Source organism: Morchella importuna, assembly GCF_003444635.1.
Source record: "Morchella importuna strain M04M26 chromosome Unknown Morimp01GS045, whole genome shotgun sequence".
In the NCBI taxonomy this organism is placed as follows: Eukaryota; Fungi; Ascomycota; class Pezizomycetes; order Pezizales; family Morchellaceae; genus Morchella; species Morchella importuna.
The window spans coordinates 123,497-139,336 of NW_025763442.1; the positions used below are offsets into that span (position 1 = coordinate 123,497).

The following is a 15,840-nucleotide window of genomic DNA, read 5'->3' on the forward strand; positions in this document are numbered from 1 at the left end:
AGGCCCCTCATGACATAAAGCTCTGGTGTAATCGACATGATGTACGTGTGTTGACGACGCGTGCTGACATGACAACGGCCTGCTTATGTTGCTCACAAATGTGCACTTTTTCCCATAGCCTCAATCGCCTTGGATCCGCAACACAAAAATAAAAAAAAGCAAGAGAAGAGAGGGTGTGTAGAATATCTTTGCTTTCTTCATTAATCGGCAGGATGAGCATCATGCAATATCACTCGACGCCATCGCCACCCCACCGTGCGTGCATCGCGCACTCACCCCATCGACCAGGTTTCTGGAAAGAAGCACAGTAAGACCAGCACACCGGAGAATGCGGGTATCGATTGACATGAGCGAGTTTGACAGCTACTCGCACGTCATGGGCGGAGCGAACGTCTACTGATCAGGCGCGCGGTTGGTTGAGACGGTTGATGTTTCAAGGATTGAGGCAAGGGGTGGTGGGTTGCCGTAGAATGTGTGGCTTTGAGCTGGTGTGATTTGAACGCAACCGCATGTGGTGGTACATTTTCTCGACGTTTCGTTCCTAGGGCACCACCGCGTTACTCAAGACAAAACTGAGGTGTAAGTTCAGCGGTTCATTAATTAATTAGTTGCTGTTGTGGAAACTTCCTTAAGAGTTGGGTAGTTGGCGTATTCTTTCTTGAATTAATCACTTACAAGTATCTCCATTTCAAAACCCTCAGTTTAACCCCTCCTGTTTCAAAACCCGACTAGCGCTAAGGTTCTATATCTACGCTTCCTCAGTTTATTTGTGATTCACGCCACAGGTTGGTTTTAGCGATTGGCGCAACCCTCCCCTCCCGGCCGGTCCTGAGTGACAGACCAGATGTGTCCCGTATATACCACAGAGCAATATTCCTCCTAAGACCGTTGAATTTGAGTTTATCAGGATGGGTTTCAGCCGAGACCGACTTTTTTTTTTTTTTGTCCTTTGGAAAACTCTGGTGGATGCGAGTGATATATCATGATTGATATTCTGCGATCTTAGTAAATTTCTTGGCACATTCCAGTCGTATTTGGTTTTGTTATCAATCTCTTAACCGTGCCAAGGCTTGCAACGGCATTTCCCATATATTTGCTCTAGTAATCGAATTAGTTTAGTCAACAACAGCCTTTACGAAATTTGAGCAACTCACTCCCGGTGATCCTAGAGAGTCGATAGTGCTCTCAGCAATATGTGATAATGTCCGCTGTTGAAGCTGAAGCCGTCATTACCATGCTGCGATGAGTACCCCCAGATTGATTGGGTCTTGGCGTGGCAGATATCAATAATTCCAATTCCAATAAATAAGAATATACTATTTTCGTGATAACCTAGCAGCCAATATATATTGTGCTTGAAACGAACTCTGGGGTATAGGCTGTAATTTAGAAGGAAGGGTACTTCACCGCCCTTATTCAATTATCTCCCCGAGATAGCACAACGAAGTTCCCCCAGAACTTGGAAGAACGCCTACCCCTAGCTGCAGACTTTGAGAGTTTGATGATGAAGGAGCAGTTGGTGACAAGGTCAATAAAACGTCTGATCAAGTAGATGAGATATCTGTAGGTGTATCTATAACATATATTAGGAACCACCGATGAAGCCTCGATCATACTGGGTTAAAATGATCGAGGGTATGGCCGGTAGGCCCTTCAAGGGGAGGGGGGGCCTCTTAAAGAGCACATCCTTATATAATCACCCCAAATAATTTTGGAGACTGCTCTTCTCTGTAAGTCGCACTATACTAGTTCACTTGCGACAACAAGCTACGGGAGCATACTGAGATAGCGTAGTGGCTGTGAGATTGGCCGCGCAGTTATACTCGAGACTGAATGAACAACTCTGTTGATGATATGAGGTTGTCGGTTCTACAGCGCACCAGCGGGTGAGGGGTACGTTGGATTAAGGGTCACACCAAACCAGAGAGCCTTGCGGAATGTCATTACGTAATTACGAGGGCGGGTTAGATTGTATGCCCATTCGTTCCAAGTCCTTTAGTACCATGATATCTGCGGACAACTCTCACCACCAGACATGCCAAGGTCGCTCTTTCATCAAGCTTTCAGTCCTGCATGTGGTGGCGAGTGATCCCTCATGATGCAAATAGCTGACACGTTAAGGTTGCGGAGCAACCCTTTGCGAGGATACCACATTTCATTTGCAGTATTTTTTCACGTACCGGCCACTTTATTGTAACTGGTTTTATCTAGATATAAAGTAGCTGAATCCTCCTATTCAGGCTGCAACTGTAACATCTCGCTCTTATTTTATTCAACACAAGTACGTCCCCGCCCCCTTCGACAAGCAGTGCGGCCCCTCCGACAACTATAAAGTCACTCGTGTGATATAATCAATGTCAGGACAACAAGTATATAAATATAAAAACCTGCCTCTATTGCGCCCAGATAGAGTTCGAGGTACCCCTCTCGGTCCCAACACGTCTCATGAGTCTAGAGTTCCTGCAGGCCAGCTTGAGGTTGAACAGGAAAGACATGATTCTAAAGTGATGAAATGGCTCATGGCTTCAGAGGAAGCGGGGGGAGGGTATGACTATGACCCAAACTTGACCGAAAATTCTCCGCCGCATCGGAAACAGCATACTCGGCCGGATCCCAGGAGCGAGTTGCAGCGGAAATTAGACCAGGAAGCCGAGATGAAGGAACGCGTGGAATTTGACACTTGCTCTATGTCTCTGGAGGCTATGTCTCTTGAGCTCGAGGGTGTTGTTGCTGAGGGTAGTGGGACCTCACCCCACGAGAATAAGGGTAGGGAGACAGGTGGTATCGAATCCCAGCCCGTTGAAACTGAGGATAATGAGACCTCTCCCCATGCGGATGAGAATAGGGAGGCAGACGGCACCGAGCCGCAGCCGGCTGAGGCTGAGGTAGAGGTGGATTTCTACCAGGAAACACACGACGAGAGATACAAGCAATATAAATTCTGCCCTCACACAATAGCAACCCCTTATAATACCACTCGGGAAACAATACGAAACACTCCTAACGAGAAGATTTGGCGCATACATATCCGTCACTGTGGAGGAATCTCAGTCCGACATGGCACATGCCGTACATACCATGATGTATCTCGAAATTATCCTGTACAAATATTATTCAAACTACACGAGGAAGGGGGTGGGGCACCAAAAACCCGAAGGTCATCTCTCCGTTGTGCCGGTTACTACGAGAAAACTGAGTCCGGTCGCCTAAGATGGGTGGCTGAGAGGGGGGATGAAGTGAAAGTGAACTCCAGAGATTTGACAAAGATCCGACACTCTGATTGGAAATCCCGACATCAGGAACTTTGGCTGGAACTATCTTGGGACCCGGATCCGGAAGAAGAGGTAGAAAAGAAGCGTCCGAGCCAGTGTAAGGTTATTTAGTGTATATTTGCTAGTATTTTCTTTACCTGAGTTGACATCGTGTGTGATGGGCAAAGTTGTTTTCCTCGAGCTAGCTTTGTGTCGTAGCCAACACACACAAGTAGGAGGAAGTAAATCTTGCGGCCTGAGAGAACACACTCGTGATACTAGATGAGCTTGCGGTTTAGGTCCTCTCATATCTCAAGACACTGATATCAACTCAATTCATTTGTAAACTTACGAAAGTTGAATCATTGGTCATCTTTAACTATTGAATTCAACTGTAGCTAGGCTTTTTACTGGATTTGCCAAATAATTGGCTGAATAATAAGTTTTGCAGAATAAATGTATCACCCAAAAAGCTTAATTTTGGCCCCTCGTGAGTTCATGTTGTTAAGTACACGTGTTACACTCGAGCCTTAAATAGGCCATACTCGTACTCACCACTGGATTCTGTTTCATCCTAAAGTCCATCATCACCAGCTTCAGTGCAGTCAGTCTCTACTCATCAGAATCAATGCCACCCAAAATTTCTGCACTAGGACCTAATGTCACTAAACAGAAGAAGTTTAAGCCCCCATTTCTTGCTCCGCCTCCAGCGCCGCTATCGCCACCAGCGGCAGCAGCTTCCTCTGACGATGAGACTACTGGCACCCAGGAACCGTCACAGTCACAGCAGGGAGAAGATGAGATTGTATCTCTAAGTAAGATCTTAGAGAGTATGATGCAAGCTGTGCGTGTACCCTTATCATCTACTCTACTCTGCATAGTATTAAGACAGTCGGGGATTATAGTCGAAAGACCGCAAAGCTCGCCGCCGTACGGAAATAGAAGACGCATATGAATTGGATTTTGAGGCTTCTGAAAAGAAGGCAAGAAAATGGATTCAATTGGTTGCGGCTCGGGAGTGAGTTGTTGCCCCCCTCCACCCCCCCTTCCGGGCTTTACTTTGATCTTGTCTGACAGTGAGGTGGGGAAAAGAAAGCGTCGTCAACTTATGGTACTGAAGAGATTTAAATCTTTGTTGGAGAAGAAGAGAGCAGTGGAGAACGACATAATAACTGCACTCGAGGCACTAAATAACGCTTGTGGAGACCTCGGAGATACGTTGAGAACAGTTACTGAGGCTGGACGTGATGGGCTAAACTAAAGAAAGATATGGTGATAATAAACATATCTTTAAGCCTTTCTTTAATCGGTATCACCAGAGGAATTGCGGATGGCGAGGCTGGTTGAAATTATTGCGTTAATACAATTGCAAAAGACCTGTGCTACGAGTGATTTTTGGTGATTCTATTCCACGAAAAGCACGTGATTTCTGAGGCAAAAACTGTCGATACCATATTTCAATTAAATTTTTGGAGATTCGACATGAATAAAATCTACCAATTAAAGGCTCGATTCTCCGTCAGTAACTTTGTATTGTAGTCTAGAAACACACTAGTGGAAAGGGAGCTTACTAGACTAGCTAAAGGCCACAACGGGTGGCTACATCACATTTAGCCTCCTCGTCCTCGAATTTTTCTTTGTCTCATCTTCAGTTTGGGGTCTAGCCAGTGCGTCCATCCACCACAAGGACAGCACAGCGAGCTCTCAAAGCACCGCAGACACCAGCACTCCCTCCCACAAGCATCACAATAATCATGTATTACAACACCCATCCCAACAAAACCAATGTTCTGCCCAGAAGTACATGTATGTATGCTGTTCTGTGTTTGAGCTGCAACTATTAACCCGCATAAAGGGAATTAACACGTAGTAGATGCACCGATGCGGAATGATAATTAACACATCCTAAGGTAAACTTTACCTCCCCAGATAAGTCTCGTGCTCACTCTCTGGAAACAACATGTAACTAAATTTGGTGTTTATGGCGCTTTAGCTTTCCTATGAAGTCATATCACCAACCACCAAAATAAGACCCGACGAAAGAGGCGGGCACGGGACAATAGTTGCCATGAAACGCGATTTCTGTTCATCACAGTACATGGAGCTTGGATTATACTAGATCTGGCCGAACAAACCAGCTCAAGGTCGAGGTTAGCGTTGAAAGCCTAGATTTCTTACCTTTAGGCGAGGAATCTGGATGACGAGGTATACCACTTGGCGGGCCGAACCGCGATTGAATACACTCGGTAGTCTCTCGAATGTCAAAAACGCAACGCCGCCTCGTGGTCGGCTCACTTGAACCATTGATACACTAAATAATATTGACCCGAAGAATGGGGACCTAGGTTACTTTTAACAGGCTGCGGAGCGAAGTTGGAGAATCCAAATATCATACAAACTGCGGTTCATGCCCAGCCCCCACAACAAAACTTGAGAATCTAGACCGCTCAATCTTAAGGGAGTTCCGTTTAATAATCTTTGTTGGAATCTCGGCCGCGAAGTGTTACTTGTTTCGGTTTTGTTACGAAGAGCTACAGTCGTTTCTAGGTCAACGGCGAAGCCGGCTCGATGACGAATGGCGACTTTTCGGGCTGATAATCAGTCAAGGCAAAGGGGTCGGCACACTTTTGTTGGCTTTTGTTGACTTTGATTGGCCCATTCGCCATCGAACCGAGTTCGCCGTTCACCCAGAAACGACTGTAGGTGCTACTATTGGTTGGTTGTTGTTGGTTGTTTACGGTCTCAGTTTAAGGAGAGTCCGCGTTTATCCGGATATATACAAGTCGGAAATGCTGCCCCCGTGACACTACATTACACTCATTGAATGGGCAACAACTTTATTCTAGGGCTGAGACTCACGCAGATCCATCTTCCCGACAAATCTCGTTTATGGGAAGAGATTGCCGCGGATGTGTTGGTAACAGCGGGAGCGCTTCCGGTGCGATTCTTTCTGGAAGGAAACGAGAGATTAGATGTTACATATCACAAGAAAATATCGATGGCGGATACCAAATAACCTACATGTAATTAACTGGATGGCTATGACGGATGCTAGAACGGATTATTCTATACCCCCTATTGGCTTAAGACGTACATGTCTTCCAACAGCCCTTTGAACGTGGCGTTTTTGGCTTTAAACCGCAACAGATAAGTCATCAAAGAAATGAGCATCACATATTAGAACCAATGTCGCTTGTACAATCGCCCTATCGGACATTAGAATTCATTAGCTTGAGGCCTATTAATTAGGTAATACGCACGCGTTCACAAAAGCCCGTAGAAATGGTTACTACACATATTACCCGGCCTAGAAACTAGACAACATCACGATTGAGACGCACCTAGCTGAGACCCCTGATATCAATATTAATTATTATAAACTTTGCCGAGGCAAAGGGGAAAGGTTTTGAGAAACCTAGATCACGAATATTATTTGGTCGTGGCTATCATGCTTGCTCAATTGTTTCAGTAATTTTCCACAGTCTTTTTTTCATATGCTCAGATCAGCGGCAGAGCTCGAGAAAAATTAACGGGCTTCAACACGATGATCTGAAATATTTACCATCCATCCGGATTCTGGATTTTACTAATATCGCTACTCCCGAAATTCCCATGAGTGGTACTCGCCTAAAATAAGTACCATTCCTAGCAGTCGCCGCCTCAGCATGCTCTAGTCATACACCAGATCTAGACATCTATTACTTGACCAATCCGTATCTACCGAGATAGACGCACTGGCTGTATGTACATAGATACATAAGCAACCCCCTAACAACGACCGAGCGCAAACCGAGATTGCGTATCGCGGGAAAGCCTGAAATACCTACCTACAGCTTTTGCCTTAACTTTCGGGTCACGGCCCGATACGGAAGCCATAGTTCAGAGCGGGAGCGGGGAGATCGATCTTGATTCTTCGCTAAAAGAGATAATTATTGCATTTCGGATTCGAGCCGTGGCCGTTGACCGTGTTCTTTAGGCACCCTAGAATTGTCCGTACATAAACCAGCCCGAGACTCTGAAATGCTCTGCTAAGGAAATTCTTGGCAAAACACATGTATCAAGACTCCGAGCGGATACTACCTACCGAAAATCCCTCTCCTCCAAAAACCCCCTCACACACAGAGGCCAGAACAATGCATGCCACTCTAACAATGCGCGTAACAAAACGCCCCCTAACGATACACCCCTAACAATACACCCCTAACAATACACCCCGTATTAGGAAGATCACAATACTCCGAACTAACTGTGTGGAGGGCGGTTGGTTGATTTTTGTCCATGTACTCTTGGACCGCTCTCCCTAGCTCTTGATATCGGTCGGACCATCTTAACAAGCTCATCCGACACCGAACCGAAGGTCTCATATACCGGGCTTCGTCCGGCGTTTGCTCAGTTCAAGAACTCTATCTCCGCGCGTGAAGAGGCCTCTCGGCGACTAAGCAGAATGTTTCATGATGGTTAGGGGTATTTTTGTTCCCCCACCTCCGGAATCGGAATTGAAGATTCTATGCAGTGTATGGAAGCATTTCTAAACTAGAAATCCTAAGGTTTGACCCTTTTTTAGATATGTGGACTGGGTGCATCGGAGAAATATTTTCATTCACTGGTTATCACTCGGTTGTGGTGACTTTTTTTGCAAACTCAGGTATCCACTGTCAAGGATCGATTCTAGAAACTCGAGAATTGTAATTAAGACTGTCGAGTTTCACCAAACGGGACTCTCCTGAAATACGTTACATTGCAAGTTACTGGTACGTACGTGCCTAGGCTCTATGGTATATCCTACGAAGTTTTCTATTTGGAGAATAATGACCAATGCGTGTATAAAAGGACTTCCAGTTGCAGCTCCATGACCTCGATTCCACATAAACCAATCTTATCAGATGGGAGTCTACTGCTTAACAGTAAGTAAATTAGAATAAAAGGCTCCAATGCAGATCCGACGATCATAAGCTTTCACTATAACTCTACTAACGAAAATTTGTCGGCGGACCGAGATCTCGACCCATTCATCTAGGCTTTGGCTATGCCGCGTTTATAAGTGAATCCAAATATTACTCTCAACTGCTAGCTGCTAGGTAGTGATGGTACAACCAATGAAGTATCTATCTACGTCTTCTCGATCGCCGATGTTATGTTTGAAGGCCTTTGCCCACGTAGGTATGTAGGTATGTACCCCAAGCGGCACTTTGGTGTTGTTGGTACAGACCAGTTGCTAACCTTTATAGTATGGTAGTTTTTTTGCAAGTGAATTAGAGAGTCATGTAGATTCCCTTTAACGGTACATTTTACTTGCCAAACTCAGCTACCACTGAGCATCATATCATAGAACAGACTCCCTTCCCCGTCCGGCATGTGCTTGTCCGCTCCTGTTTGTAATTACAATTGTGTCACTGACGGCTAACTACTGAAGTGTATGTAGGCGCGCCAACCAGCCGGTCCAACACGGGCGCGGGAAAAACGGGCACAAGTGAATCCATGAACAAGCGCAGAAACCCGTGCACAAACCAGGCATGAGATCACCACCCCCCCTCATTCTCATCGGAGCCTCCTACTACTACTCGTTCTGCTCATCTGGTGTCTGGATAACATTCTGGCCGGAAATATAGTGAACGAGTAAAAGAATTGAACGAATGTGGAGCTCCGTCTGTATGGTAAAGGTTGTTTGAATTTGGTAATAACCTAAAAAAACACATCGGTCCTTGCTGGGAAATGATCCATTGGGATACCCTATCACATCTATCATTGTTTCCCAAGCGCCGGGCGCTGCAGGGAGAGGGATGTTCCATAGTATGGTGCTACCTAGGCCTACAAATAATAATTTGTTGAGAGGGTATTTTTTTTTTTTTTTTTTCGATTGCCAGAAAGCCAAGTATTGCTCAAAGATCGAACAAAAACAATTTCAAATTAGAGTCAAAGGAATTGATTTAGCCACTAGGAGTGGCTTTGATATGAAATGGTTTTCAATTGTGGCCATTAAGGCAGCAATTAATACTCGTACGGGACCGGTAGTTGGTTAGTTTACATACTCTATTACTCTTGCGGACCGGGCCGATATTACAGGATTAAACCCAACCTTCTCTCATCCTGCGTATCGTAGTAGAGGAAGACAACATCACCATCCCGCTGGGCTGACTGGTCGATTATATCCAGTTCTAGACCGCAGCCCATACGCAACGGTAGATGATCACGGTGTCTACATAGTGCTCCGTGCGAGGCTGCCGTCCAATGAAATCCTGTGACCCGGTCGCCCGGAGAACGGGTCGGGCAGCCCATAAATTTAAGGATGACGGGTGAGAGTGTGGGCAAGAAAGATAGGATGAAGGCTGTGAGGGATTAATATTAATCAGGAAGGGAATAATATTTGGGATTGAGGAGGAATGAATTGGCTAGATCTGTGAGATTCTTCTAACTGGCTCCTGTCGAAGGAGGGGGGTTGAAATGTGATGAGTCTCATCGTGGAAGAAATAAAGAAGAAGGAAACCCTTAATATGGTTGAGGCTACCGTGAAAATGGAATTTGGATTGCCGTTTATGGAGTGCTGGTCAACCTTGAAATGAAAACGTTTTGAGGATCTGGGTATGTAGGTGCTCTATCTATGTCCTGGAGATCAATCTCACCGATCCAGTCTATGATATGTTTTGACAGCATTTTGGGGGGGGGATGACCCCATGCACAAATGAGGAGATTTGGGAGGACAGGACAGATTGTATTTGTTGAGAACCAAATACTTGGTTTAGTTATGATTCACTAGATATGTAGCTAGGTAGCCAGAGAGATATGCACTGCATGGCGGTGGTATTTCGGCTTTCTCCCCTCGAAGATTCGAATATTAATCCTGACTATTGCTATTCTAACCCCCCCCCCCCCCGCGGATGTTTGTTGATTAATGTACGGGTTTAGTGGGATAATTGTGATGGGATAGATGAGCAAGTATTATATTCACACATGGCCATTGTTTCAACTATTTGGATATAGATTAGGTTCTTCTCTCGGCTCACTCACTCTCCCGGCAGCTTTCTCTGAGGGTTCAAATGATGTGTGATCCTACCAATGCGTGACACAGTACTAGTGCTAGTGAGTACTCGCAGTGTGCAACCCGCATCACACTCATGATCCAACATCTGTCCCAGAAGAGGTACCACCAGATTAAGCATCGATTGAAATGGGCTCATCTTGGCGATTCAAAAATAACGGGCCCGAACCCTCAGTCAAGTCAGCGTGCATTTGTTATTTGGGAGTGGCAGTGGGGGGGAAAGGAAGGAACATGTCATGACGTATTGGAAGTGGACCCTCTAAACATGGTATGCAAGGTAAGGTAAGGCAGGTAGCCTACCGGTTGCATAAACATTTGAGTATTTTACCTTGGGCACATGTTCTATGTACAAGCACTGCTCCCTACTCTAACTACTACCACGAGTGATGGATAGCCGCAGAGAGCTGAAAAAACCACACTTTGGAGCTCGTAGAGTAGTTGTAGAGTAATAGCATATGTTGAATAAGTACCCACTCAAAGTTTCGGCAGATACCACCAGTATGTACCACCACTCTAACCTCCTCGGAAAGCCATCTGCACATAAAGTACCTACTAACTCCGTAGAGTACAACAAGTCGACACCTACATACATATACTGGTAGGTAGCAGATAGATCAAGCATCAAGCACTCTAAACGTACCTCCACGTAGATAGAGCATTAGAAATATACTAAGGGTCCTCATATCAACCGGAATAACCATCCACCCCAATACCTTTCTGCTTCTACTACTGTGCTACTACCATACCTCAAGGCCACGATGCCTTTTAATTTACGGCCCAGGGCCTAGAACCACCTCCCACCGAGTAGCCGGATCCGATCCGCAAAAAAGCAAAGAAAGAAAAGCCGGGGAGAGTGAGGAAGGAGAGAGAGGGGGGGGGGGTGTGAAGGGGGACGCAAGAAAAAGCAAAGCACGGCGCGGCGGACACTACACGTCATGGACGTATCGTCGGGTTCAGGTTCAGGTGTACCCTACCTACATATCTTACCTGCTCCATATTTTTTGCATGAGGAGGGAAGGATAGAAGGATCGAGGAAAGTCCGTATATAGAAGTAGGGTTAGGTAGGGCCCATGTCCGGTCTATCTATTTACATTACTACCCCGCAATGGCATTTTTTCTCTGACAGCCAGCACGAGTGGGGCGAGGGGGAGGGGGAGGGGGAGGGGGAAGAGGGGAGAGAGGGCCTAGAACGTGAGAGACGAGAGAGTTATATTGGACCGGATGGCAGGGCTCCTATCGTGCTTCATTACTTTCTTTCTTGACATGATAACCACGTATGTATTTGGAGATAGCTGGATGGTGTTGATCGGGGGGCTGATTTGAGGGGAAGAGAAAGCTGGCTCGCGTGTAAGTGCGAGATAGAGTAGAGGTTGTAGAGCATCTAAAGAGGGGAAAGCAAAGCATGTAGGTAAGAGAAGAGCGGAGTGGAGTGGAGTACTCATCATGCTCTATTCTATTCTAGGTATGTAGAGGACGGGCAGATAGTTGATAGTGTTTGGTTGGTTGGCTGTCCGAGTCTCTTCCCCCCCATGTTGGGCTGTCTACTTAGAATAGAGTAGGTACTTTACCTAGCAGCTACATTTCTATCTATCTTTACTCTAGAGTACCTACTCTACCTTCTCTACTCGCTCGTAGGTACAGTAACTACATGTACACATACATCCACACATCGGTTGGCTGATGGTGGTGAGCACTCAAGTGCAGTAAGGTCAGTGTGTCAGTTCAGTTCAGTCCAGTGCGCAGATCTGCACTTTACTCGTGTCAATGCCGGAACGAGTCGCACCGGTACCGGGAGGGTTTGGGAAAGTGTAGAGCAGAGCACTGATCTAGCCAGAGCTGGCCTCAACACACTTTATTTCCAATGCTTCTAGAGTACCTACATGTAACATACCAACCTACCAAACCTACAATACCGACCCAGCGACCGGTATGTACTCTACCAGTGACAGAGAACTCCCATACCCGTCGTCCTTGTTGACATGTGGAACAACTGCATACATTACCTACATACATACATCTCTCGCTTCCCCGGTCCCTTAAATGTCTGGGCGTATCTACTCGTTTTGGGGACGGGGGTCTAGACCATTGAGACCCTACTTTGGAGGGGGTGCCGGTTGCCGTATGTTATGTATGCAACCTCATTCATCATCGGTTGGGAAGGGCAGGGGGAAGGGGGAAGGGAATACGGGCGAAGCGACAGTGGGCGTTTAGGTCGTCTGCGATGCGCTGGTTGGAGGTTGGAAGAAGCAGAAGAAGCGAGGCAAGAGTGCCTTGGGGCACACGCGGTTGACGCCTTACTGCTTTTTCTTTTCTTTATTTCGTTCACTGTGCTGGGGGTGGGGAAAAATAGACTCGTAGTGAGTGTAGGTGAGAATAAAGTAATCAGGGTTCGGTCGGAGGCGGGCTAGTTAAGGGGTGGTGTGGGTGGTTGACACCCTTTGGTTGTTACTGTTGCTGTTACTCCTGTTGTTGCTGCTGCTGCTGTTGCTAACTACTACCGCCCCATGTAGTTAGACACACCCTCTCTGCTTTCGTTGTTGGGTTGGGGTTGTTGACAGCATTGGGTTAGACACATTTGGATGTTAGCATAGGTAGGTGACTGTCTGACTGTCTGATTGATTGACTGACTTGACTTAGGCCCGTGTTGCGCGTGGGAGCGAAGGGGAAAGGAAGGGCGTGCGTGGTTGTTGATGTCTGTCGACGGTAGGGATAGCAACTCCGTAATAAGGTTCGATATGGTAAACATTACCCTCCTGAATTTGCCATCGAATTTGTCGATTTCCTTTCCAACGTCTCCCCCCCGACCCCCCTTTTCTATTCTAAAGCCAGACATCGAATATATTTACCTACAGACATATATGATCAGGTAATAGGGAATCGACAATCCCCGATATCTGTGCGTGAATTACATACTCAATTAGAGTAGACTTGCGCGAGCGAGCGAATGAACGTGTTTCATGATAACTCATCATCATCGACGTTTTCTGACCTTCCATCTTTTCTTTTCCTTTGTTTTGCTGCGTGCGGCGATGGCGACGGGTCTTGCGCTAAAACGAGTGTCGTTCGTGCGGAGGAAACAATTTCTACATACAGGTACAGACATACATACTGCATGAAAATGATGGGATGTCTCTGGTTCTGTGATAGGCCACTCACTCACTCACTCACTACATATGTATCTAAGTTACTCCCTCACTTCCTTTCATAATCCATCATTGGCCCTTCACTGGAGTGCAGTACAGCAGTCCCCAACCGCTGGGTCAGCCACCGGGAAGGAAGGGTTCGGTTTGTCCTCGGGCGACCGCGTTTCGGGGTCGGCAGTTTCTGGTGATAGTTGCACTTTTCTTTCTTTCTTTCTTTCTTTCTTTCTTCCTCTTTCAACCAACCCGTTCCTTCGCGGGAAGAGTGAGGCGCGCAGGGAAAACGTGAGTGGGTGAGGTATTGAGGGGACAGACACCTGGATGGGTGTGTGTAGAGTAACATTAGAAACTCTACTCTAGAGTGGAGTAGAGTGCTCTAGGCAAATCAAGGGAGATACCTCAATTCTACTTTACTTAGCTAAGTAGCTAGCTAGGGCTACGGTATGCATGGAGTTTTCCTTTATGAAAGGGTCTCTTTGCCATGGGCCTAAAAAGCTTGGTGGGATTTCTTGACCATGATGATGCCGCGACGGTATTCACCATGATTAGCCTTGGCGGTACGGGTTTACATAGAGCATTACTCTACCTGCTATGTTCCCGTTCTCGGAGCGACGATCTTTATTAGCGAGGGATTACATTTGCCGCGTCGGGGAGCCACTACAGGCCAGAAACTAGCGAGCGTGCGTTGCGTTGCGTCGCTGGGAAGGGAAGACAAAACAATGCAACCCTGCGCTTAGCTAATGCTTGCTACATGAGCCAGCAGCCATGAGCCAGAGAACAATAGGTAGAGAAAGAAAGAGAGAGTATTGTATTATTGGATTACTACTTACATGCTTCAACCTCCCAGGCAGTTAGTCAGATCAGCGATTAGGTAGTCGTGTTGTAGATATCGTGAGATCACACCATCAAAAAATTTCCAGGACCACCGATGCGACGGACGACGGTCTAGAATTTCAGATGGCGGGGGTGAATGGAAGGGTGGAGGGAGGGGGTTAAGGGAATGGATGGGTGGTAGGGTTTCTTAGGGGGGTAGGGTGGTAGGTAGGAAGGCATGATGACGACCCGTACAGGGATTTATCAACCTAACGAAAGGGGAAACCAGTGGGCGGTCTAGGCCCGGGTCTCTGTAATTTTTCTTCTCTGGTCGTTGCTGCTCTTTTTACTTTCGCGCGGGACACCCGACACAGGCAGCAAACCCAGGTACAAAAGTTTAGATTAGATCGCACACATGAGCTTTAGCGCGCACCTTGTCCTTACTGTTGAGCTTTTTTCCTTTCTTTTTTTCTTTTCCTTCTCTCTTGTTCTTTAAATGGTCAGTCAGCCTATTTTCAGACAGGTAGGGCGCTGGAAAGGTGATGCTATGTAGCTGTAACTGGGTGCACAGATGTAAGTTAGAGATGTACAGGCTGCATAACATATGTAGGATAGGGTAGGCATGATGTTTTTCTTTCTACACACGCTTCGCTGATCTGGTTCTGATCCTGATCTGCTAGCTGGGGGGTGAGAGAAAGTGTTCCGAGGGAAAGAGGGGGGTGAATTAAAGTGCACATTTTATTTTTGAATTGATACGCCGGATGATAAATATGTAGGCAACAGCATGTATTATTTCCGATTTTTTTAGGGGAGGGAAGGGAAAGGGAAAAAAGTGGTCAGCGAGTGAACGAACGCGCTCAGGTGGTTTGAAAAGGAAGACACGAGAAACGTGGATCAGACTCGACTGACCGCGCGCGAACGAACAAGCCAGAATAATGTATGTAGTTAGTTAGCTAGCGATTAAAATTTCAAGGACTGGCTGGGCTGGGCTGGCTTGCTGGCTGACTGGGCGAAGGGGCAGAGGGGGAAGAGGATAGTTAGATATGAGTGAGAAGCTCTCTTTTTGCCCAGAGAAGGGCAGAGCGAATGGGGTAGTAGCAGCAAACCGCTGGAGAATCCGAGACGGTCCAGACCACGATAGAGAGCGGCAGACTCGGCTGTGTGTCGCACCAGAACGTCGAAGAGACGAGGACAAAGATCGCCGGGCCATAATGGGAAGGGGGCATAACCAGCAAAGACCTCTGCCCCCCACAACTACCCGCAGCGTTACCGTTTTTGGGTGACAAAGACACTATTTGGGAGCAGAGGAACGAATGGGAAGAGCAGGAGAGGGTTGGTTATGAGTTATGACTTGCGAAGACGAAGAACTGCAGATGAGTGATGGGCCGAGGAAAAGGGCATCACCACTCACAACACAGTAGAGTCCTCCAGCAATCTGTCGGTAGGGCAGAGAAGCGCTAGGTCGTACACGACCCGTACACGACCCGTAACTGACCAATAATTTGTTACCCATCACCGGTCACCACCCACGAGTCACTGTGTCACCCCCATCACCTACCCTACCCAAGAAGGAATGTAGGGTTTTACGGCAGGTGAGGAA

The 15,840-nt window shown here is 46.8% G+C and overlaps 4 protein-coding genes across 4 annotated transcripts; all 4 read left to right on the plus strand.

Annotated features, from left to right (window-relative positions):
• Positions 1–2,507: 2,507 nt before the first annotated feature.
• LAJ45_10385 (uncharacterized protein) lies at positions 2,508–3,383 on the plus strand (the record flags this gene model as incomplete). Its single annotated transcript, XM_046119911.1, has 1 exon — positions 2,508–3,383. One exon carries the CDS (start codon positions 2,508–2,510, stop codon positions 3,381–3,383), a length of 876 nt encoding a protein of 291 aa, XP_045966889.1.
• Positions 3,384–3,879: 496 nt separating this feature from the next.
• On the plus strand, positions 3,880–4,512 carry LAJ45_10386 (uncharacterized protein; the record flags this gene model as incomplete). Its single annotated transcript, XM_046119912.1, has 3 exons — positions 3,880–4,095; positions 4,157–4,269; positions 4,329–4,512. 3 exons carry the CDS (start codon positions 3,880–3,882, stop codon positions 4,510–4,512), a joined length of 513 nt encoding a protein of 170 aa, XP_045966890.1.
• A 2,872-nt stretch (positions 4,513–7,384) lies between these two features.
• On the plus strand, positions 7,385–8,268 carry LAJ45_10387 (uncharacterized protein; the record flags this gene model as incomplete). Its single annotated transcript, XM_046119913.1, has 7 exons — positions 7,385–7,404; positions 7,474–7,531; positions 7,609–7,708; positions 7,765–7,798; positions 7,897–7,936; positions 7,997–8,002; positions 8,082–8,120. 7 exons carry the CDS (start codon positions 7,385–7,387, stop codon positions 8,118–8,120), a joined length of 297 nt encoding a protein of 98 aa, XP_045966891.1.
• A 4,240-nt stretch (positions 8,269–12,508) lies between these two features.
• On the plus strand, positions 12,509–13,235 carry LAJ45_10388 (uncharacterized protein; the record flags this gene model as incomplete). The annotated part of the gene is made up of 4 exons (XM_046119914.1): positions 12,509–12,553; positions 12,857–12,878; positions 12,925–13,153; positions 13,214–13,235. The coding sequence occupies 4 exons, from the start codon at positions 12,509–12,511 to the stop codon at positions 13,233–13,235; spliced, it is 318 nt and encodes a 105-aa protein (XP_045966892.1).
• Between the last annotated feature and the right edge of the window lie 2,605 nt (positions 13,236–15,840).